The sequence below is a fragment of the Gigantopelta aegis genome, chromosome 8 (assembly GCF_016097555.1).
Source record: "Gigantopelta aegis isolate Gae_Host chromosome 8, Gae_host_genome, whole genome shotgun sequence".
NCBI classification, from domain to species: Eukaryota; Metazoa; Mollusca; class Gastropoda; order Neomphalida; family Peltospiridae; genus Gigantopelta; species Gigantopelta aegis.
The window spans coordinates 31,016,724-31,039,934 of NC_054706.1; the positions used below are offsets into that span (position 1 = coordinate 31,016,724).

At 38.3% G+C, this 23,211-nt stretch overlaps 1 protein-coding gene across 1 annotated transcript; it reads left to right on the forward strand.

Annotated features, from left to right (window-relative positions):
• Positions 1-8,983: 8,983 nt before the first annotated feature.
• On the forward strand, positions 8,984-12,457 carry LOC121378432 (eukaryotic translation initiation factor 3 subunit E-like). The gene is made up of 3 exons (XM_041506608.1): positions 8,984-9,116; positions 10,500-10,564; positions 12,332-12,457. The coding sequence occupies exons 1-3, from the start codon at positions 8,989-8,991 to the stop codon at positions 12,409-12,411; spliced, it is 273 nt and encodes a 90-aa protein (XP_041362542.1). The 5' UTR covers positions 8,984-8,988; the 3' UTR covers positions 12,412-12,457.
• Positions 12,458-23,211: the final 10,754 nt, after the last annotated feature.

Below are 23,211 nucleotides of genomic sequence, written 5' to 3' on the forward strand. Positions count from 1 at the left end.
AACGTCTGATAAGGATAACTCATTTATACTGTTCTATAGTTATGACAAAAAGAGAAAAGGGATTGAATTAAATACTAGTAGTGGCTTCTGTAGCCTACACAAATGAACTCGTTACGGAAATCAGCGAAGTCGGTAAATTGTCTCGATTAGTTTCATAACTGTTAGCCTACAAAGCTTACGTGAGTCCCGAAAATGGCAATCGTGTTAATCTTATACTTTGTTGGGTTTTTTTGTGGGGTTTTTTCAAAAATGAAATTTAGACAGAATAATAAAAAAGAAGGAAAAGAAATGACAGTAGGTATGTAGGAATAAGCCTAGGTATTTTATTTTAACGTATCTATTATTTTTCTCTTCTTTTTTTATCTTTAAACAAAAAAAATCAAATAAAACGTCATTTAAATATATGTATTTCAGCCAGAGATTAATGAATATGCAAGTTATTTAAATATGTATATATGTACACACTATAGTAACAGTAATCAACAATCATTTCCGATTATTTAATTTGTGTTTCGTTAGTTATAAAGTCACAGCCTGGAACATGATTTGATGCGCAGTACTCTGTGGCATATTGACCAATTTTTGGAGGTATCGGGGTCAGATTATTTTTACTCTTGGAATTCTGCACGCACACGCTTGTCTACTTGACAACTTATTACGCATTGATGATGGTGTGTAAAATTATGTTTTTTTTTAAAATTATATGTATGTATTATGGCATCCCACGTTTGGAATAAAATCCTTTGTAATGACAGATTTTTTTTCAGAGTTTGTATATTTTGTTATAAACAATATTGGGGCCGTTCTAGATCAATGACGTAACGCCGTCAGAGCCGTTCGTAACTTGTAGCGCTAGGTCAAATGACGTGTAACAAAATGTTGCATAATTGTTGAATTAAAAATGCCACGTGAATGTCAATGTCCCAACTAACACTATCAATTGAAGTAATTGTAGGTCTACGTTTCACGAGTTATTTATTTTTTTAAAAATGTTTTAATAATATGAATCAGTAGTGCACACCTGAGATGCTTGGGTCGTAGTTCATGAACCACCACCTCCTCGGAACCAGTGTTTTTTTTCCCCATTCCAATTATCCTAATCACATTCGTTGTACATAATAATGAAATTCAAGATAAGTTGATTCTTATATATGTTTAGCTGCACGTTCATCAAGCCATCTAACACTGAAAGGTATATATATATAATTGTGTGCATCACATTATTTGAATAGTACATATTGTAATTAAAAAATCAAATGGTCTGCATCAGTGTATACATTCCTGAAAGGGAAAAGAAGTCGAACTACACTAATGAACCAATCAACATAAGAAAACATGATTGGTTTATTGATTAATTTTTGCAACATATGTCTGCATTTACATGTAGCCTACCAATTACTTCATACATTAATAAATGCTTGGTTTTCACTCGCTTTAGCAGTTTGATGTTTGTTTTTCAAAAGGTGTGTTTGTGTATAAGGGTAGTGGTATGTGAGGGTGGTGATGTTTGAGTATATTGTTTTGTGAAGGTAGTGGTGAGTTAGGGTTTATGGTGTGTGAGTGTAGTGATGTGTTACGATAGTGGTATGTTAGGGTTGTGGTCTATAAGGCTAGTGATGTGTTAGGTTAGTGGTGTGTAAGGGTAGTGATGTGTTAGGTTAGTAGTGTCTAAGGGTAGTGGTTTATTATTGCAGTTGTGTTCTAGTATATTGGTGTGTTAGGGTAGTGTTGTGTGAAGGTAGTGGTGTGTTGTTGTAGTTGTGTTCTAGTATATTGGTATGTTAGGGTAGTAGTGTGTGAGGGCAGTGTTGTGTGAAGGTAGTGGTGTGTTGTTGTAGTTGTGTTCTAGTGTAGTGGTATGTTAGGGTAGTAGTGTGTGAGGGTAGTGTTGTGTGAAGGTAGTGGTGTGTTATTGTAGTTGTGTTCTAGTGTAGTGGTATGTTAGGGTAGTAGTGTGTGAGGGTAGTGTTGTGTGCAGGTAGTGGTGTATGATTGTAGTTGTGTTCTAGTGTAGTGGTATGTTAGGGTAGTAGTGTGTGAGGGTAGTGTTGTGTGAAGGTAACGGTGTGTTGTTGTAGTTGTGTTCCAGTGTAGTGGTATGTTAGGGTAGTAGTGTGTGAGGGTAGTGTTGTGTGAAGGTAGTGGTGTGTTATTGTAGTTGTTTTCTAGTGTAGTGGTGTAGCAGGTGGATTTTGTCCGTATTGTTATGACACAAACTGCAGGTTCTTTTGGATGCTTGTTTATTCACATAGTTATCAAAACATCATGTCATCAAATCATGCCCTAAAATATAAACATAATACAATAATAAATACTATGTAAAAGAAACAAATCTACACATACATGTGAACATATGCATGATAATTAATGCATATATTAATCATATTAAATATCTCCAATACACATTAAGAGTTAACACATTGACCAGAATTATACTACACGGTAATCCTGATAAATATAATCAGTAACATAATGTACATAACCAATCAGTTATACACAAATATCATATACTCACATTCAAATATGCCTATACAATAATAACATACCATAAACACATGGACATCTATTAATAAATATTATCTATACGATATAGAATAAAGATAAGTATTATATACATAATGATTTATAAAACAAACACACTACCCACTTCACTTACTTACCATAATATATAACATTTTTATATACTTTTTGAACACACGCACGCATGCACACACGCGCACACATCTTTAAATGTTTCATTTACTTAACAATTATTTCATTTAACAATATCACATAAAGTCTATTTGGATTTATATATTAAAACAACTAACTTTCACAATATAAACTATTTAATATTATGATAGTATTTAGTTGAACACTTATAAGACATTTACTAACCTTATTAAATTTTAATTCTTGCAAACCACAAAATGCTGACAACTGTCTCGTTTGAATATCTGAGTTGAAAGTGCCCAGATCCTAAAACTTCTAAATATTTTACCTTGGATGTTAATCAACACCCAAGCTACAGAAAAGATCTAACAAAGGAAAGAATGTTAGTAGTGAATGGTGAATAGGTGCACAGCTTGGTATTGCAACCAAGCTAACTGCTGACATTTACTTAAAAGAATGTTAAAATATCTTATGTACAATAAAATGACTCTGCTACAGTGGTATGCTAGGGTATTTGTATATCAGTGTATTGGTGTGCGTACAAAGTGGTTGAAAGGTAAATTATTATTTTTTTTTTTTTTTGGAGAAGGGAGAAGGGACGCCTGCACTGGCAAGTGCAAGGGAGCACCAGCAGTCCAATAGGCCTTACATCAAAGTGATATAATTTATATACAAGTACATATATCTAATTTGTGGTATAATAATGTTATATAGTCATATATAACAATTTAATACATAAATGCATTTGTAATGTTTGTGTATAAATTAAAGATTGGTAAAAAGCAAAACAAAATGGAGAAAATATAGGAGAAGAAGAAAGAAGATATAATGTTTAAAACACATAATAATAAACTGATAAATAAATAAATACACAAACAAACAAACAAACAAACAAAACAAATAAATAAACAAATAAAATAAAATAAACAAATAAAATAAATAAATAAATACATGGTGGGGGGAGGTACATTCTTTGTTCATTAAACATTTTGTCAAATTAATTTCTAGTTATGAATTTGGCTGAAATGTAAACGTAAATTGCAACATATGTTTTTCAGTTTATGCTGAAGACACCTCAGTACAGATATGTCCCAGTAAAAGAAATTAGGTTCGATTTTTCTGTGACAGGTGTTAGTATTACAAAATGTATTTGAATATGAATCACGAAAACATGTTACCATATTACTGTTGTCCACGTCACATATTCTGTCTTTCATTCCGTCCGTACATTCGTCCATTTCTGCCTACCTTAATTCGTCGATCTACTTCGAAGTTTATTTTAATTGAATTTGGTCATCCGTTATTTGTGTACATTGCAATAGGTTGCAGCTGATTTATCAGCAGCTTACCAGTTTTTATCAGTTATATTGTCAATTTCAATGACGTGTGCGCGCACGCGCGTGGATGTGTTTGTGTGTGTGTGTGTGTGCATCAGTGGTCGGCCTTGGTCAAGAAAAAACGTCGCCCCATTGGTTTTCATAAATCGTCACTTTAACAAATTTCTAGCCACTTTAAAGGCATACTGTCACAGATTTCAGGAACATATTTATCTAAAAATGGATACTAAATAACCAAATCTAGCTATTGCATCACCTTAACTGAACCATGATGGAGTGAAATCAAAGTTATCTGTCACGGGCATCCTATAATACCCGTAACTGAATAAAACACGATTATCCAAATATCTCTCCTAACTGTATATCTATTAGATCTCTCTGTATCGGGCAGTCTATACCCGAGTGGCTCGGCTCTAGGTATAATCAGAGATACGATCTTACATAAAGTATATGTAATATAGCACGTTTAGTTCACTAGAAAACACAACAAAACAAAACACACTTTGGAATCTGTATTAACTTTAACGCTGACAAATATAATTGCCGCAGTTAATTATCTAACAACAACAATAATAGTAACAACCCAGAACTAATCACTTAATTAGTTAATCACTAGGTGTCTAGTTTACACAATATTCTAATCACTTCACCGTGATACAACACACACACACGTGTGATAATTGAGAAACGCTTCCAGGGGAACTTAATTAATAAAGGAATTACAACTCTATTCCTAACTGGTTAATTTTTAATTAACATGTAACTACTCATTCAGTAACCTTGTAATACAGAATTAATACTGGTACATATCACCATAAAGACAATAACCTACAGTTTACCTAGGTCCTCTAGGATGACTGGCTAAGCTTTATAATATTAGAACAGTGAAGCCAACAGTTTACTTCGTCAGATTACCGGAAACACTGTCTAAATAATATTTGTATAATACAGTATTAAAATATTTAAAGTCACATCAATCACATCAAGGTTATACACAGAGCAGAAATAATATATTTACCAGTCCGGATGGATAACGATCCCCTGGAGCCTTCCTTTTGTTTCTCCCCGATAAATCTAAATCCTAGCTATTTATTACAAAACCCGAATATCGCCTGGGGGCACATCGCGGTCCTCCCCCTATCATGTGAATTTTCCACAGCGACCAAGACGGCGTATTTTTCTTAGATGGTCAGACTAGCTGTCGCCAATCGCTAGAAATACAGGTCGTAAAACAGAACTCGCGGAGGTATTACGTAAATACTGGCCACATGGCCTCCGCATTTGGTCTGGGTGTGTATTGGTACCAACTCGACCACCGTCGCGCGGAGGTATTACGTACCAAAGTGCCCACTTAGTCTAAGTGCATATTGGGACTGCACACGGCCCTCTAAAACAATTAATATCGCCACAGGCGAAAAGAAATTAAGAGCATGTTCCGTCACATTATCCCTCTCGGCAATTTTATTTTTTGAATTGTGGACCATTGCCATAATTAAATTATTTTTACAAAATGTAATTAATAAATGGAGTATGGTGGTTATAGGTCAGTGGTCTGTGACAATATACCTTTAAGGAAAAAATAGCCACATTTATTTTACATAATAGAAAAACATGTCTTTTTATACTTTTATATGTATTACGTCAAATACGTGCAGATTACTGGGGCGTAACCAGAGAGGAAAACACGCCGAGGAAAAACCCAGACCTGTAAAATAAATATCAGTATCATGGGAAAAATAAAATAAATCTGGGGAAATTCCAGACGAGACAAGTGCCTCTTCTACCTCATGCTGGCTATGCCATTGAAATATATAAACATTTCAGTTGCATTCATCTCAGAACTATTACTTTTTAATATATCAATTAATAAAGCATTTTTTTAAAATGTGTTTATCTATGTCACATATTCTGTGTTTCACTCCATCTGTACATTCGTCCATATCTGCCTACCTTAATTCGTCGATCTACTTGGATAAGGAAGTTTATTTAATTTAAATGAGGTCACACACACCTCGCTCTTATCTGTCACTACCCTAACTCACCACTACCATCACTACCTTAACAAACCACCACCATTACACACCACTACCTTCACACCCCACCAACCTTACACATCACAACCCTCACATACCACTATTCTCCCCCACCACTACCCTAACACACTACCACCATCGCTACCCTCATACCCTACCACCCTTACACGCAACTACCCTTACACATAACTACCCTAACATATCATTACCCTCATACACCACCACTCTAACACACGACTACCATCACACAACACTTTCCTCACACACTAACACACACCATTACCGTAACACAAACCATTACCTTAAGACACACCGCTACCCTAACACACACACTACCCTAACACACGCCACTACCCTAACACACACCACTACTTTAACACACGACTACCCTAACACACACCACTAACCTAACATATCACAACACTAACACACATCGCTACCCTAACACATGAGTACCCTAACATACACCACTACCCTAACACACACACCAGTACCCTAACACACATAACTACCCTAACACATGACTACCTTAACACACACCACTAACCTACCACACGACCTCACTAACACACGCCACTACCCTAACACACACCACTACACTAACACACTACTGTCGTAACACACCACTACCCTAACATACATCACTAACCCAACACATCACTACACTAACACACGCCACTACCTTAAGACACACCACTACCCTAGCACACACCACTACCCTAACACGCATCACTACACTAACACACACCACTACACTAACACACACCACTACCCTAACAACGACTACCCTAACACACATCACTACCCTAACATAGGGGCTGGATGTAGCCCAGTGGCACAGCGCTACCTCGATGCGCGGTCGGTGTGGGATCGATCCCCGTTGGTGGGCCTACTGGGCTATTTCTCGTTCCAGCCAGTGCACCGCGACTGGTATATCAAAAGCCGTGGTATGCACTACCCTGTCTGTGGGATGGTGCATATAAAAGATCCCTTGCTACTAATCGAAAAGAGTAGCCCATGAAGTGGCGACAGCGAGTTTCCTCTCTCGTTATCTTTGTGGTCCTTCATCATACGTTTGACGCCATATAACCGTAAATAAAATGTGCTGAGTGCGTCGTTAAATAACACTAACACATGATTACACTAACACACATCACTACCCTAACACTCACCACTATAACACACGATAGCGACTACCATAACACACGACTACCCTCAGACACAACGTCCCTAACACACTACACACTCACTCATCACTACCCTTACACAAATTTACCTCATATAATCTGTTATAGAAAAATCGAATATTATTTATTTTACTGGGACATACGATATGTCTTATAGGTATCACTATACCAAATAAAATCCCATAGGCGACCAAGTTAACGTTTGTGTTTTAAAACACCATATGCAATATATCAACCAAACTATGACCCATAAATATCAGCACTACAAACCCTACCTCAACGTATTAACTGAAGAAAATGATACCTTCCATGGGTCATTTTCGGTATAACCAGATGTTTTTACAACACCCCAAATTTTGCACAAAATGTGAGTACTTTTTTTTACAGGTACCCCATACATGTTCCACGCACAAGGCTACCTTGACACAGTGGTACTAGATGAAATAAAGTTGCACACATTTTTAGCCCAGATGAAACTATTTTTTTTTTACAACCAACACACTCACATTTATAACCAAGCACTGAACTTGTGGTGTTAACTTCTTTATCAAAAGTTCGGTTCCCCCAACGAACTCTGACCCAGCCGGAAATTATTTGGTTTAGTGCTACCTGAAGCATAACCTGAAACAAAATGTTGCCACGTGTATATTTTAGCCAACTTTATAGCTACCCTGCCACACCACTACCCTAATACAAATGTTGCCACGTGTATATTTTAGCCAACTTTATAGCTACCCTGCCACACCACTACCCTAATACACCAATACCCTAGTATATACTACTACCCTAACATACCAGTATACACACACACACACACACACACACACACACACACACACACACACAGAGACGACAGAGAGAGAGAGAGAGAGAGAGAGAGAGAGAGAGAGAGAGAGAGAGAGAGAGAGAGAGAGAGAGAGAGAGAATAATACATAACAACACCTCAGCGCATTTGAATCATTTGAAACTACGGCTATTTGGTAACCATCTGATGATCTTTCCTTCAGTGGGTTACTGAACGATGTCGATGCGGAGTTGTGAGATAAATGATATCTAACGGACACGAATGTATTATTCTATTTAATACATATCCTCAAAAAGCACATTTTAACATATTTATCGACTTTATCGACTTTATCGACTAGATTTTTACAACCCTTTGCACTTGTAGCTGACGGGCGAGACGTAGCCCAGTGATAAAGCGCTCGTTTGATGCGCGGTCGGTTTGGGATCGATCCCCGTCAGTGGGCCCGTTAGGCTGTTTCTCACTCCAGCCAGTGCACCACGACTGGTACATCAAAGGCCGTGTATCTACTACCCTGTCTGTGGGATGGTGCATATAAAAGATTCCTTGCTGCTAATCGAAAAGAGTAGGCCATGAAGTGGCGACAGCGGATTTCCTTCATCAATATCTGTGTGGTCCTTAACCATATGTCTGACGCCATATAACCGTAAATAAAATATGATGAGTGCGTCGTTACATAAAACATTTTCTTCCTTGTAGCTAACTTACGCGTCACAGACACATGCTTACCAGGTTCACTATACGTCACAGTGTAATCGATTTTCACCCTGCTGGTTTTTATTGGACGTGTTACATTGGTGAACGTGTTGAGTCTAATTGTCGGATGCATCACATGTTGCTATCTTCCATCTGACAGAAAATTGCGAGTCTTTGATGTTTCTCAGCGTGTGTAAATTGTTTACAAGACTTCCATTATATAAGTGTATCGGTAAGACCGGTTGGTATTCTGCAACAAGAGCTGTTCCCTGACGAAGATGAAGCTGTCGATGATTTTAGTGGTACTTCTCGGTGTTTTCCTCGTGTGCTCGGAAGCTTCCAGAGGCAGGTGGTGGAGCTGGCACTGGAGACATCATGGTAGGCGCAATAGACGCTGCCAGAACAGGTTAATTCGCCTTTCAAATTTATATTATTATCTTTTCAAACTTGATTCTCTTTTACTAACACAGAAAACACATAGGTTCTTGAGAGTGACAGAAGGGGTAAAATCACTTTTCAAATGTATACTATTGTCTTTTCAAACTTGATTCTCTTTTACTAACACAGAAAACACATAGGTTGTTGTGAGTGACAGAAGGGGTAAAATCACTTTTCAAATGTATACTATTGTCTTTTCAAACTTGATTCTCTTTTACTAACACAGAAAACACATAGGTTGTAGAGAGTGACAGAAGGGTTAAATTCGCCTTTCAAATTTATACTATGTCTTTTCAAACTTGTTGTTCTTAACTGAGACTGTGAGCAATAAAATTAGTAGAGGTGCCAGAACAGGTAAACCGCATCTAAACTGTATACTATTGTCTTTATAAACGTGACTGTCTTTTATTAAATCTGCACGACAAAACCGTAATACATGGTCAGGGCCGCATCTCTGCACAGCGTAGAGTCGAATGGGCATTTGTCAAAATAGTAGTTGATTCTATAAATCTCTATCTAGTGCCCCGTCTATAAGAGTAAAGTTTATTTTATTTAACGACGCCACTAGAGCACATTGATTTTTTATCTTATCGTCGGCTATTGGATGTCAAACATATGGTCATTCTGACACTGTTTTCAGAGGAAACCCGCTGTCGCCACATAGGCTACTCTTTTACGACAGGCAGCAAAGGCTATTTTATTTGCGCTTGCCACAGGCAGAATAGCACAAACCATGGCCTTTGTTGAACCAGTTATGGATCACTGGTCGGTGCAAGTGGTTTACACCTACCCATTGAGCCTTGCGGAGCACTCACTCAGGGTTTGGAGTCGGTATCTGTATTAAAAACCGGCCTCGGTGGCGTCGTGGTAGGCCATCGGTTTACAGGCTGGTAGGTACTGGGTTCGGATCCCAGTCGAGGCATGGGATTTTTAATCTATTGTCGTTCCAATAGGTACTAGAGCCTTTGCTATCGGAGGAAATAAGCTAGGATTTGTATCTATATTTTAGACTGCAAATATAAAAAGGGTCTTATTATTGTCGATAATATAAACTTTCATGAAGTTTTGTAAGCTGAAAAAGGTGTTTCCAATCCATACGTTATCTTTGTGCCCAGGACTTCGTTAATGGTAAGTGAACACGATAACAAAACTAGATATTAAAACAATAACGATAGAATCACTTGACAAAGCCCTAGCTGGCCACTTCCTCTTTCTCTAGTGGGTTAACTGTAGCACCGATGTCTTTCAGCGACCTGATGGCGAGATGTAATCCAATGTTTGAGCGCTCGCCTCGACTCGCCTTCAAGTGATATTGGTCCTAGTGCTATTAATTGTTTTATTTCGTTCGCAGAATTCAGAAGCTGAAGAGTGAATTGGATTGTTTGAAAACCCGACTCAATGACTGTCGATCACGAAGTATGTTTTGGGGTGGGGGTTTTCCGTAAATATCGTTATGTTCTTTCCCTCTCCTCTTTCCCTTTCTCTCTGTCTGTCTCTCTGTCTGAGGTTTGGAGCCCCTATTATCTCAAAGGAGTAGACCGTTGGGGTTTCAAAAAGATATGTCACAATACTCCATTCGAAAGTGTTCAAATAAAATTCTATAAATACCTACTTGGTGTTAACAAAAGAAGCGCCCATGATGCTATACGCGGTGAACTTGGCCAGCACCCACTTCTTATTACATGCTTACCCCTTGCAGCAAAATACTGGTTTAGATTGGGAACACATGATTGTTATAATAACAAGAACTCCAGTCGAAATATATAGAATTCTGGTCAGATACTATTCAAAACAATGATTCTAAACTCAGAACATACAGTCTATTTAAATCAGAATCTAAATTAGAAAACTACCCGCTCTGCATACCAAACTTTGAACAACGCAGACAATTTACTAAAATGAGAATCGGTGCGCACAATCTTCATATTGAACTTGGAAGATTCTATAAACCTAAACAAGTAATTGAACAGAGGACTTGTTTTATTAGTAATTCTCAAACTGTGGAAGATGAAAAACATATTAAACTCCTTTTCCGACTTCTCTACTCTTAAATAGCAATTTACAATTTATATTTATTATGTCATACAATAAATGGTGATATTGAAATTCTTAATCATGTATTAACATTTATGGACGGCTGTATTTCTAAACGTAAAGTTCTTGTTCCAGCTATCCGTGGGGCAGTAATTTAATTTAATTATTTCCAAGTACTTTAACCATTTATTTTTATTATATACTTTATTCCTACAAATATAATACAAACTGTGTTTCTCCGTCTGGCATGTATATGCTATTATTATTATTTGTTATTTTTGTTATAGATGTTGTATGGTTGTTTTTTTGTTTTGTTTTTTTTGTTTGTTTTTTTGGTGGGGGGTGTTTGTGTGTTTTTTGTGTGTTTTTTTGGTGGGGGTTTTGTGGGGTTTTTTTTTGGGGGGGGAGTATCTGTTTGCTGACACCAGCTTGTTTGGTAATATGCAATAAATCGAATTGAATTTAATTGTCTGTCTGTCTGTTTGTCTCTGTCTCTGTCTCTCTGTCTCTGTCTCTCTCTCTCTCTCTGTCTGTCTGTTTGCATGTGTGTGTGTGTCTCTGTCTTTCTGTATATTTTTTGTCTCTCTGTCTTGTTTCCTGTGTGTAGGCACGTGTGGTGTGTGGGTGCACACATGTGTATTGTGTGCATGTTTGCAATTAAGGGTATTTGACCGTGTGCATGGTGTGTGTATGGTTTGAGATATTGAGGATTGTCAAGCAAAACGGTGGCGTGTTCTACAGGTCGTGCACTCGCGGACAGATTGACTGGTACCATTGTCTTCTATCACATCACATTCATCTAACGTTAGCCGCAAGGACCAGTCTAGTGATCGCTCGCCCACCTGGACAGGCCACATGTTGTTTTCTTGTTTCCAAATAAAAGTAGTCTACAATTTTCCTTTTTACCATGCAGTGGTGTTTTTCTTTGTTTTATTTTATCTTTTGTTTTCTTCTGTGTTTTGTTTTTCGGGGGTGGGGAGGGATATGGGGGAGCATTATGAAAGCCATATACTTTGAAACAAATAAATAAAATTGGTTTATTTTTCGATTTTTTACGAACTGATTTTAAAATACGTTTTGACAATCCTGTCTCTGGTTGGCAATCATCGACACGATAATCGTTCATTTATGTATTTTCATTTTCAACAGCAACCACCACTACAACAACAACAGCAGCGCCAACAACAACTCCAACTACAGAAACGCCTACAACTAAACCACGTAAGTAATGCGATTATTTCACTATGGATAGTTATTGCTGTTGATGTGCGGCCGGTCTGGCATTGATCCCCGTCGGTGGGCTCATTGGGCTATTTCTCGTTCCAGCCAGTGCACCACAACTGGTATATCAAAGGCTGTGGTATGTACTATCCTCTCTGTGGGATGGTGCATATAAAAGATCCCTTGCTGCTAATCGAAAAGAGTAGCCCATGAAGTGGCGACAGCAGGTTTCCTCTCTCAATCTGTGTGGTCCTTAACCATATATCTGACGCCATATAACTGTAAATAAAATGTGTTGAGTGCGTCGTTAAATAAAACATTTTAAAAACATTTCTTTTTCTCAGAAACTAGGCAGACAGACAGATAGACAAACACACATACAGGCAGATAAACATGCACAGAGACAGACAGACACACATACAGACAGACAGAGAGATGTTTCTCATAATCGAATATCTGTCTACTTGATTAAAATCTCGCCCAGTCTATATACAATACAAAGTACACGAGAAAGACTAAAAACCACAGTATACATGTAGATGTCACTTCTTATGACAGACTAAACGTTTACGTCTTTTGAAATTGCACTAACGGTTTCTGGCTCATAAAGCAGACACATTTGTCATCTAGATAAAAATAAATTCTAATTCAACATATTTGTAAGAACCAATCTGATTGAATCTCTAATACAATTTCAGGTGGTAAAACCACCGTTATACCGGTGTCCCAGTTTCAAATTCCTCCCGTATTCAAGTTACTTCCCGGTAATTTGAACCTAGTTTCAGCTTACCGGGGGTTGTTTGAACCTAGGTTCAGATTACCCCCGGGGTTAGGGTTAGGGTTAGGGTTAGGGTTAGGGGGGTAATTTGAACCTATTACACCGGTCGCAAATTTCCAGGTGCTACCTACGTCACATGTATTCATACGCACAGATTTGTGTATCAACAACAATGCCAGACGTCGGTCAAAACGACCATAGCTATAACCCGTTTGGCACATGCTGGGGTAGAAACTCGGGAAACCATTAAAATGTCGGGGCATCGCAGTGAAGCGAGTGTTAGGAGTTATAATGCAGACTTCTCAGAAAGCCAAAAAAAATGAAAATATCCCTCAATTATTCACGGCATTAATGTTGACCAAACGTCAGCACTGTTTCCCCCCAAAAAACCCCGAAAACTAACTCACAATCTGCACAATTTGCCTTGGGGAACGAAAATCTTTTTTTAAATGATTAAGATGTACCAAAAAATTAAAAATAGAAGTAATTTACCAATAAAACGGTAATTTGTGACAGTAAAACCACCGACATACGTCCGCAAATCGGAAAACACTGCAGGGTTATACCCATAATTTAAGAAACAAGTCGGTAGAGCATTTATCTAAGGTGCTTGGGTATGATCGATGCCCGCCGGTCGACCCATTCTCCGGCTGTTTTTGTTCCACCACTGCCACGACTGGTATATATGTAAGGCGTGGTATGTGTTGTCATGTCTATGGGAAGTCGTATAAGATACCCCTTGCAGTTATACATCAAAATTATCAAATGTCTCATATAAAATAACCGATGATTAATAAACCACTGCGCTCTATTGTTGTCGTTAAACAATACAAGCTTTACCCTTTAACTTTTACAGTTTCGACATCGTTAAAAGATATAATCCTATTTTTGTATAATGATGTAATATTAAATTTTCTTAAGTACAGTAAAGCTGTATATGAAGGTTTTCTCCTTTTATTTCAAAATGAGCACCCCGCATCGACATCGTTCAGTAACCCACTGAAGGAAAGATCATCAGATGGTTGCCAAATAGCCGTTGTTTCAAATGATTCAAATGCGCTGAGGTGTTGTTAAAGAAATATTTCTTTCCTTTATTTATTATTATTTCTCTCTCCGCTTCTCTCTCTCTCTCTCTCTCTCTCTCTCTCTCTCTCTCTCTCTCTCTCTCTCTCCGCTTCTCTCTCTCTCTCTCTCCGCTTCTCCCTCCACTCTCGCTCTCTCTTCTTCTCTCTCTCTCTCTCTCTCTCTCTCTCTCTCTCTCTCTCTCTCTCTCTCTCTCTCCGCTTCTCCCTCCCTCTCGCTCCCTCTCGCTCTCTCTCTCTCTCTCTCTCTCTCTCTCTCTCTCTCTCTCTCTCTCTCTCTCTCTCTCTCTCTCTCTCTCTCTCTCTCTCTTTTTTTTTTTTTTTTTTTTTAGCTTGTCCGGGTACTGACAACGTTAACTGCAAATTAGACGGCGATTGTATGACAAGTTTTGGCAGCCTAATTCTGTCTCAGTACAGATGTCCACCCAAACATATTTGTTGTCAAGGGTAACACAACTAGTCTTCGTACAAATAAAGATATCTGCAATGATTTTGTGTTCGTTTAATTTTTATATTTTCAACATCTTTTTGCAAATACTAGTAGTGTACACAGTAGGGAGTAGCTCAGGACAAGTACCATGTCTTGCTGCCCCAAGCACCACATTTGACACAGTTGTGCCATGAAGAGGCTAACCCGTTTTAGTGGGGTAGGCCACTGACAGATCACGGTCAAAGGTTAGATTTAAACAATATAATGCGGTTTCAAGGTACTGCATTAGACATATATTTACATTGCATATGTACACACCGTTTAAGAGGGGACGTCCCCAATTTAGACGTCAATGTCAAACTGAAATGGGATTCAAGAAATGCCAAAAGTACCAAATTTTACACAAACATATTTGACATCCCTTACCGAAGTAGACTGTATCCAGGCTATTTTAGCAGCTTTGTGAATGATCGGCAGTTATCAAGAGCGTCGTGAGTAGCTTCGTAGGAGATGTGAAACTGGCGACAAAAACGTACATATTTCGTATTCAGATGACATATTGGCTACGAAAAACGATCTACTAAAGTTTACATCGGAATAGTTTAAGACTCAAAGCAGTGGAACAGGTTAGGTGAAAGAAAGAAATGTTTTATTTAACGACGCACTCAACACATTTTGTTTACGGTTATATAGCGTCCGGCATATCGTTAAAGACCACACAGATATTGAGAGAGGAAACCCGCTGTCGCCACTTCATGGGCTACTCTTTTCGATTAGCAGCAAGGGATCTTTTATATGCGCCATCCCACAAACAGGGTAGTACATACCACGGCCTTTGATATACTAGTCGTGGTGCACTGGCTGGAACGAGAAATAACCCAATGGGCCCACCGACGGGGATCGATCCCAGACCGACCGCGCATCGAGCGAACGCTTTACCATTGAGCTACGTCCGGCCCCGTCAACTTAGATGAAGTCTCCGGAGCCGCCTGTCAAGGGCTTCAACAACGCAACGTTAAAGGGACATTCCTGAGTTTGCTGCAGTGTTTAAGATGTTAATGATTGTAATTAAGTATCAAATATATTTTTCTGCATAAAACATTAGTGGCTGTATATTAAACATGTTTGTAATCGTTCTAATATTTGTACTGGGTTAAATTTTGTTTTCTTTCTTAAAATATTTTTTTTTCGTACATACGAAATTATTTGAAGACGAAATCCAGTTTGGGCTTCTTACAAATATTAAGACGACCAGAAACACATTGAATATACAGACACTGATATTCTAAACAAGAAAATATATTTAATATGTAAGTTTAATCGTAGAAATATTTTATTAGTCGGAAACATCTTACAATGCAGAAAACTCAGGAATGTCCCTTTAAGGGAAAAAAAGAAAGAAGTGTTTTATTTAACGACGCTCTCAACACATTTTATTTACGGTTATATGGCGTCAGACATATGGTTAAGGACCACACAGATGTTGAGAGGAAACCCGCTCGCCACTACATGGGCTACTCTTTCCGATTGGCAGCAAGGGATCTTTTATTTGCGCTTCCCACAGGCAGGATAGCACAAACCATGGCCTTTGTTGAACCAGTTATGGATCTCTGGTCGGTGCAAGTGGTTTACACCTACCCATTGAGCCTTGCGGAGCACTCACTCAGGGTTTGGAGTCCAAACTGTCCCAATTGCCCAAGATGTCCCAACATGCTATACATGTCATATACAAATAAAGATATAAAACGCTAGTTACATTTGCTGAAATCATTTAATTTAGATGGGTTTTCTTTTCGATTTTATTTTGTTGTTTTTTGCGTTTTTGGGGGTTTATTATTATTATTGGGGGGGGGGGGGGGGGAGTGGTGGTGCTTGAACGACACTTCTAGAGGACATTAATTAATTAATACTCGGCTACTGGATGTCAAACATTTGGTAATTCTGACACGCAGTCTTGAGAGGAAACCTGCCACATTATGTGCGTCTATATGTATGGATGTACGGATGTACGGATGTAGGTATCTAGGACGGCGTGTTAGTACGTAGGCATGGTAGATATGGATGGATCGGTGGATGGTTTAAAGTTTATTTTGTTAAACGACACCATTAGAACACATTTATCTATTTATTAATCACCGGGTATTGTATGCCAAACATTTAGTAATTTTTGAGTTTTAGAAAGGAAACCCGTTACATTTTTCCATTAGTACCATGGGTTTTTGATATGCCACTCGTGGCTCACTGAGCAGAACGATACATAGTCCAATGAGTCCACCGACCAACAGCGCATCAGGCGAGCTATTTACCACTGGGCTACTGGGCTACTGGGCTACGTCCACTCGGATGGATTGATGGATGCAAAAGTAAAGTTTGTTTTAATTAACGACGCCTATAGAGCACATTGATTTTTGTATCTTATCATCGGCTATTGGACGTCAAACATATAGTCAGTTTGACACTATTTTTTTTTAGAGGAAACCCGCTGTCGCCACATAGGCTACTCAGCAAGGGATATTTTATTTGCGCTTCCCACAGGAAGGATAGCACAAACCATGGCCTTTGTTGAACCAGTTATGGATCACTGGTCGGTGCAAACAAAGCCTCTGGCGAGCATATTACATTATTTGTATTCGTAATGTATGACATTGACGATACCGAAACACAGAATAGTAATAATATCTTTATCATATAATCTCAAGCTTAATACAACGTGTCTTTATAAACTACAAACACAACTTTAATTCCAGTCAGCATTATTCGATACTCAGGACACAGCAACTAAACGTGCAACGGCAACACTACAGAATGACGTAGGCATGCATAATCATAAAACAAAGAACGCTAAATAGAACAACTTTACATTGAAAGCTGTCTAATGTTCTGAAAACGAAAAATGTTATGTATTAGTTTATTTTAATGTAGAGATAGTCCTTTAAAAAGACACAGCGCGATATATTTCGTTTTTGCATCCACTTTGCAATAATATATTTGTGGGCTATTCTCCCAAAAGTTGTCACTTTGCATAGTAGTACCTTTGTAAACAAATTATGTTTTTAAAATATGTTGTTTTATGATCATATCTTATCTCTGGGGTCAGCTAAATGTATTTCAAATTCAAGCAGCGATCTTTACATAGGATTTTATTATTTTGATTAACTTTTTGTTTCCGGAACAGGGTCTGATAGCAATGGCTGCCACGTTACGGTGTTGACATACTTTGTTTACTTTGTACGTGATGGACATTTACTGATTTTTGAGTAGCACATCAAAGAGCAAAATAGCATGAACATGTTTAATTTTTGTTTAACAAGGAACACTGAGAAAGCTTTCAATTGCCACGAAAATAGAATGTTGGACGCTATTATTGCATGTTCACACAATTAAATGGCCAAAACAATACGAGCGCAAAGGAATATTTGTTTAGCGAAAACTCAGTACATTTTAAAGTTATTAAATTATATTTTCATGTTGAACATGTGGTTATGTAGACAAGTGATCAAAATCGTAACGTCGCAATGTCACGGTGTTGACCGTTACGGTATTGACAAAATTTAACAAAAACACAAATATTCATTTCATTATTGTTGATTAGCTATGTTGAATTGCTAAGTTATTTTCTATTTGGGTTATTTTGATTTATGTTCAGTCTCATGGCCTTGATTTGTTACATGGCAATTTCAGGTTTTTCACCCTATTAAATCAAACATTTGTTCATAAATTCAGGTGCTTTTGCGCTATAAAAACATTTATGTGAGCTTTTGATTAATATTTAATTATCTAAGTGATGTTTATCTCAGTTTTCTTACTTTTATCAACTTTAAGGGTGGATAACAATATGACACATTTCGGGAGTGTGTGTGTGTGTGTGTGTGTGTGTGTGTGTGTGTGTGTGTGTGTGTGTGTGTGTGTGTTCTCGAAATATATATATATTTCGGGAAAACAGATAAACATTACTTAGATAATTAAATATAAATTAAAAACTCACAGAATATTTTTATAGCACACAGGCACCTGAATATATATTTCGGGAAAACACATACACAAACACACACACGCACACAGACACACACACACACACATACACATATATATATTATATATATATATATATATATATATATATATATATACAGTCAAACCTGCCTTCGCGGCCACCTCCATATGGCGGCCACCTGTCCATGGCGGCCACCCTGAGGTCCCCCAATGAATTTTACTATATATTTTACCTCTATATGGCAACCACCTGCTCGACGCGGCCAGCGGCCACACTTTTGTCATAAAAAGGCGAAAATGAACCTGCTGTCGCGGCCACAATTGTTTTTTAGTGCAAGTTATAAAGAAATGTCGGCAATCGTAAAAAACCCCATAGGCCATCTACTGGATCCACAATGCATGGAAACACGTGGAAGCATCCACCATCCAGAAGTGCTTCGCAAAATGTGGGTTCAAAGATTCTGAAGTAGCTATTAGTGCAACCAGTGACGTCGACACTGACGACGACGATGACGACGACGACTTGCCTCTAGTTATATTGGCCAAGTCAAAGCAGCTGTTCAACTGTACATTTCAAGAGTTGGCCGACTCAGATGCCGGTATTCCAACCTGTGAGGAAGGATCTTTGAACTGGACCAGACCAACTTCGGAACTTCTGAAGAACTTGGAGCCATCCCAATCATCAGAAGATGTTAGCAGTGACGAAGAAAGTGTGGATACTACCACCGTGTGTTCTCTGTCAGAGGCCGAACAATATGTTCGAAAGTTAAAAGAATTTGGACTCTTCCACGGTAAATGTGATATCGTAACTTCTGTGATGGAACTTCAGGAAAGTGTGTCAAACATGCGAGTTGAAAATACGTGCAAACAAAGTGAACATTAAAGGATAATCAGTGACTTTAATGCGCAAAACAGTGCTCCATTATTCTGTTGTTTGTTAAATATTCTCTTTTTCACTTAATAAAATTTCATATAGATAATAATTTATTGTCTTGTTTTTAATTACGTTTTTGCACATGTATATGGCTCCTTAAAGTTCTATTGCAACATACGTGTAATTGTTTTTTAAAATTCGGACTTATATATGACCTGCATACGGCGGCCACCTCTCTATGGCGGCCACTTTTGTCATGTCCCACGAGTGGCCGCCATAGACAGGTTCGACTATATATATATATATATATATATATATATATATATATATATATATTTACACACATATATATTTGTTTTTATTTCACAATGTTTTGGGGTCAAAACAAAAATACAATATTCATTTGCATTGTATCATGTTCTATGGGTATTAAGTAGACATAACTAATACTATACTGTACTTCTGTTATGCTCCAAATAAGTCGTGACAAAGAGACCAACATTTAAGTCCGTCACTTCATCTAAAACGATGGAGAAAAAAGTTCAAAACATGGAATAGCATCAGCAATCATTTTGGACAGTAATGCATTGTAATTCGTAGATATAGCCTCCAAATGTGTGTCATAAACCTCACTGAATGCCCTCAGATGTCTTTAGACATCAAAGCCCTGATGGAAAAACTTGGCGTTGTTTTACGTCTGTAGGTCTATACAATGAGCGTGTTTTAAGGTATCTTAGAAGTTGCGATTTGCAGGTACCAAACTCGGGAGCAGAAGGTATATTGCTCGACATAAAGGGACAATTGACAATTGGAAAGTTGAAATCATCCCTTTTTGTCATACAGCTTAGTTTGGAGACCCTTACCGATTTGAATCTCTATGCATAGATTGAGGTGTGAAACTGATCTAATACCTTCAGATGTTTCTTTATTTCCACACTCATGGGTAAATCAATTGAAGGTAATCTGTAATCCTGCTATTATTGAATGATGTAAAATCGTCAATATAGCGAAGAGTTTGTTTGTTTGTTAAAAAATTTAACATGCTCCTATACCACGAAGGTTTCAAGCATGACCCCCCCCCCCGGGCTCGATCACTGGATGCCAGTAACCCAGTCCGGGGTGATAAAATTAATTAGGACAATTTTGATCTTACAGCCAATCGGGAGTTGGGGCTTTAATATATTTTTAATTTGCTTACGTCTTTCCCAATACAATTTTACCTATAAAATCTATAATAAACTTTTTGACGCCATTTTTAGAACGGGTTTTCCAAAAGGAAATAATTAATTTAAAACATTTAACCCTTGATGTGTAGGTTTTTAGGAGGTTGGGCCTAGGCCACAGGAAAGTCTATCATAAGATAAGAAAAATATACCGACACACCGATCCTATCGGGAACTTCAGCGTGGCCTAAGCCGGGGGAAAGACGCCCGGGGGCCGCGGACAGGCCCCCAGACTCACCTAACTCCCCCTACGGCCAAAACCACCTACGCCTAGCGCCTAACCTATTTCTGGTGGTATGTCCCCCCCCCCCCCCCCCCCCCCGGCACCCCGCCCCCCGCCGACCCAGCCGTCGTGCCCTCCATTCTCGGTGTTGGTTGGTTGCGTGGTTGGGTTCACTAGGAGAGTGACCCTCAGGGGTTATAAGGAAATTGCGTCCGGTCAGTCTGGCAGAGCGAAACGTATTTGGTTGATCCCGGAGTCCAGAGGCGCCTCTCTGTAATCATGAGAAACACAACGTTACATCATTCAACAGACGCTGTCACCCTTTAATTTAGAACACTGACTGGAGGAATATTGGTATATTACCAGGTACCATCCGTCAGCATAGGAGCAGCTTCCCGCCCTATTAAGTTCCTATTTCTTTTTATTTCCAAAGAATTTAAAAACAAGTATAAAATAAATTAAAACATATTAAAAAGAGCACGCTAGTAACCTAACAAAATTTCTTAAAAAAGAGCCAAATTAAAAATTAAAAAAGAGTACATACAATATATTTGGTCGGCGTGGATGGTAGGGTGTTACTGCCAGATAACAAACCCCCCATTACCAGCCGGGAGTATATATACATTCAACATCATTCATCCACATTAATACAATTAAATATAATTAATATCTACAACATATCATATATAAATTTAAAAATCCGGTACATTTTAAAATAATATAGGCAAACCACTGCTGCAGCACGCCAGGCACGACTTGGCCACAAAAAGCGGAAGAGAGGTAGGTAGGGCGAACAATAACCTTCCAACTCCCAAGGGAGAAGAGGTATTACCGGAGTAATACTGCCGCACCTACCCAATTTAGGAAATATAAGTAGTAACCCCCCGGGGTTCCATCACCGCACCTATCTAACAATGCCTAGTGATGTCCAGCCAGGAGGCTAATTATATTTAATTTAAATATTTATACCAGATTGGTAAACAAAGGCGATCACCAACCTGTCCAACATCGCTTTATGCTCTTTAGTCGGATTTAATAAATTATAAGCCGTATACTTTATATTATGTTTATTTAAATAATTAATTAATTTAGTTCTGATTTTTGTATGCTTGGTACATTCAATCAAAAAGTGGTTAACATTATCTGTAGTATGACATACCAAGCAATTTGGTGATTTACTAGCTTTAATTTTACATTTAGTATCATTTAATGCGGATGAGACACCCATCCGCAATCTAGCTAAAATTTTTGTAACTTTAACATTAAACGATGTTGGCCCGGGAGGGGCCGCCCTTGGTTTAATAAAGAATGCCACAACCTGGTTCTATGGTCCCACTCTGTCTGCCACAGTTTACCAAGTTGTGGCTCAACTATAGAATTAATTTCATTAAAGTTGTGGGCCACCGGTACGGCGACCACGGGGTCCAGCAAACTCCTTTTTGCGTACCCATCGGCCAGCTCATTACCCGCTATCCCAACATGGGCCGGGACCCATTCCATGGTGAGCTCAACACCTTCACCCACAATTTTATTATAAACTTTATAAATTTTAGAAATTATCTCTGGTCTGACACTGTGGGCTCCTCCTATAGCCTGCAAGGCACTAAGACTGTCTGAGAGAAGGACATATCTGGTAGGGCTATTAACATTATAATAACGTTCGACCCACTTCAGAGAGTACAGTATGGCCATCAGTTCGGATGTATAAACTGAGATATTATCCGACAACCTAGCCCTAATGGCAGTCGGAGTTTTAAATTTACAATTTTTAATTATAAAGGCCATTCCTGTTTTACCAGTGTCAGGGTCCTTCGACCCGTCTGTGTAAATCTGTATTACACCAGGGTAGAATTCCCCCAACACTAATTGAAAGATAATTTTCTTAAAGTTATTATCATTTGTTTTAATAATTTCCTCTCTGATGTGGTATTGAACCAATGGGACCGCGGTCAGCCATGGAAGGGTGGGGTTAATATCCATCCCAACCAACGGCAAACCCACAATCCCAAAGTCATTAGCGAACTTATTAAGATAAGAAACTACAGATATGTCCCTATCTATATTGACATTCACTGCTATGGGTTTAAGTAGGTTGACTGGAGAATCAGGCACCAGACTACGAATTTTATTAATATATTTTAACCCTTGCCTGATCCTCCTTAAGGTCAAAGGCATAACCCCCAACTCAACCAGAGCACTGTCATA

What these genes read in the sequence shown, in the direction of transcription:
- LOC121378432 (XM_041506608.1), top strand. Translation starts at nt 8,989, where the DNA reads ATGAAGCTGTCGATGATTTTAGTGGTACTTCTCGGTGTTTTCCTCGTG. An exon ending in AATAGACGCTGCCAGAACAG is followed by an intron (nt 9,117 to 10,499) that starts GTTAATTCGCCT and finishes TTTCGTTCGCAG; the next exon opens with AATTCAGAAGCTGAAGAGTG. An exon ending in CAATGACTGTCGATCACGAA is followed by an intron (nt 10,565 to 12,331) that starts GTATGTTTTGGG and finishes CATTTTCAACAG; the next exon opens with CAACCACCACTACAACAACA.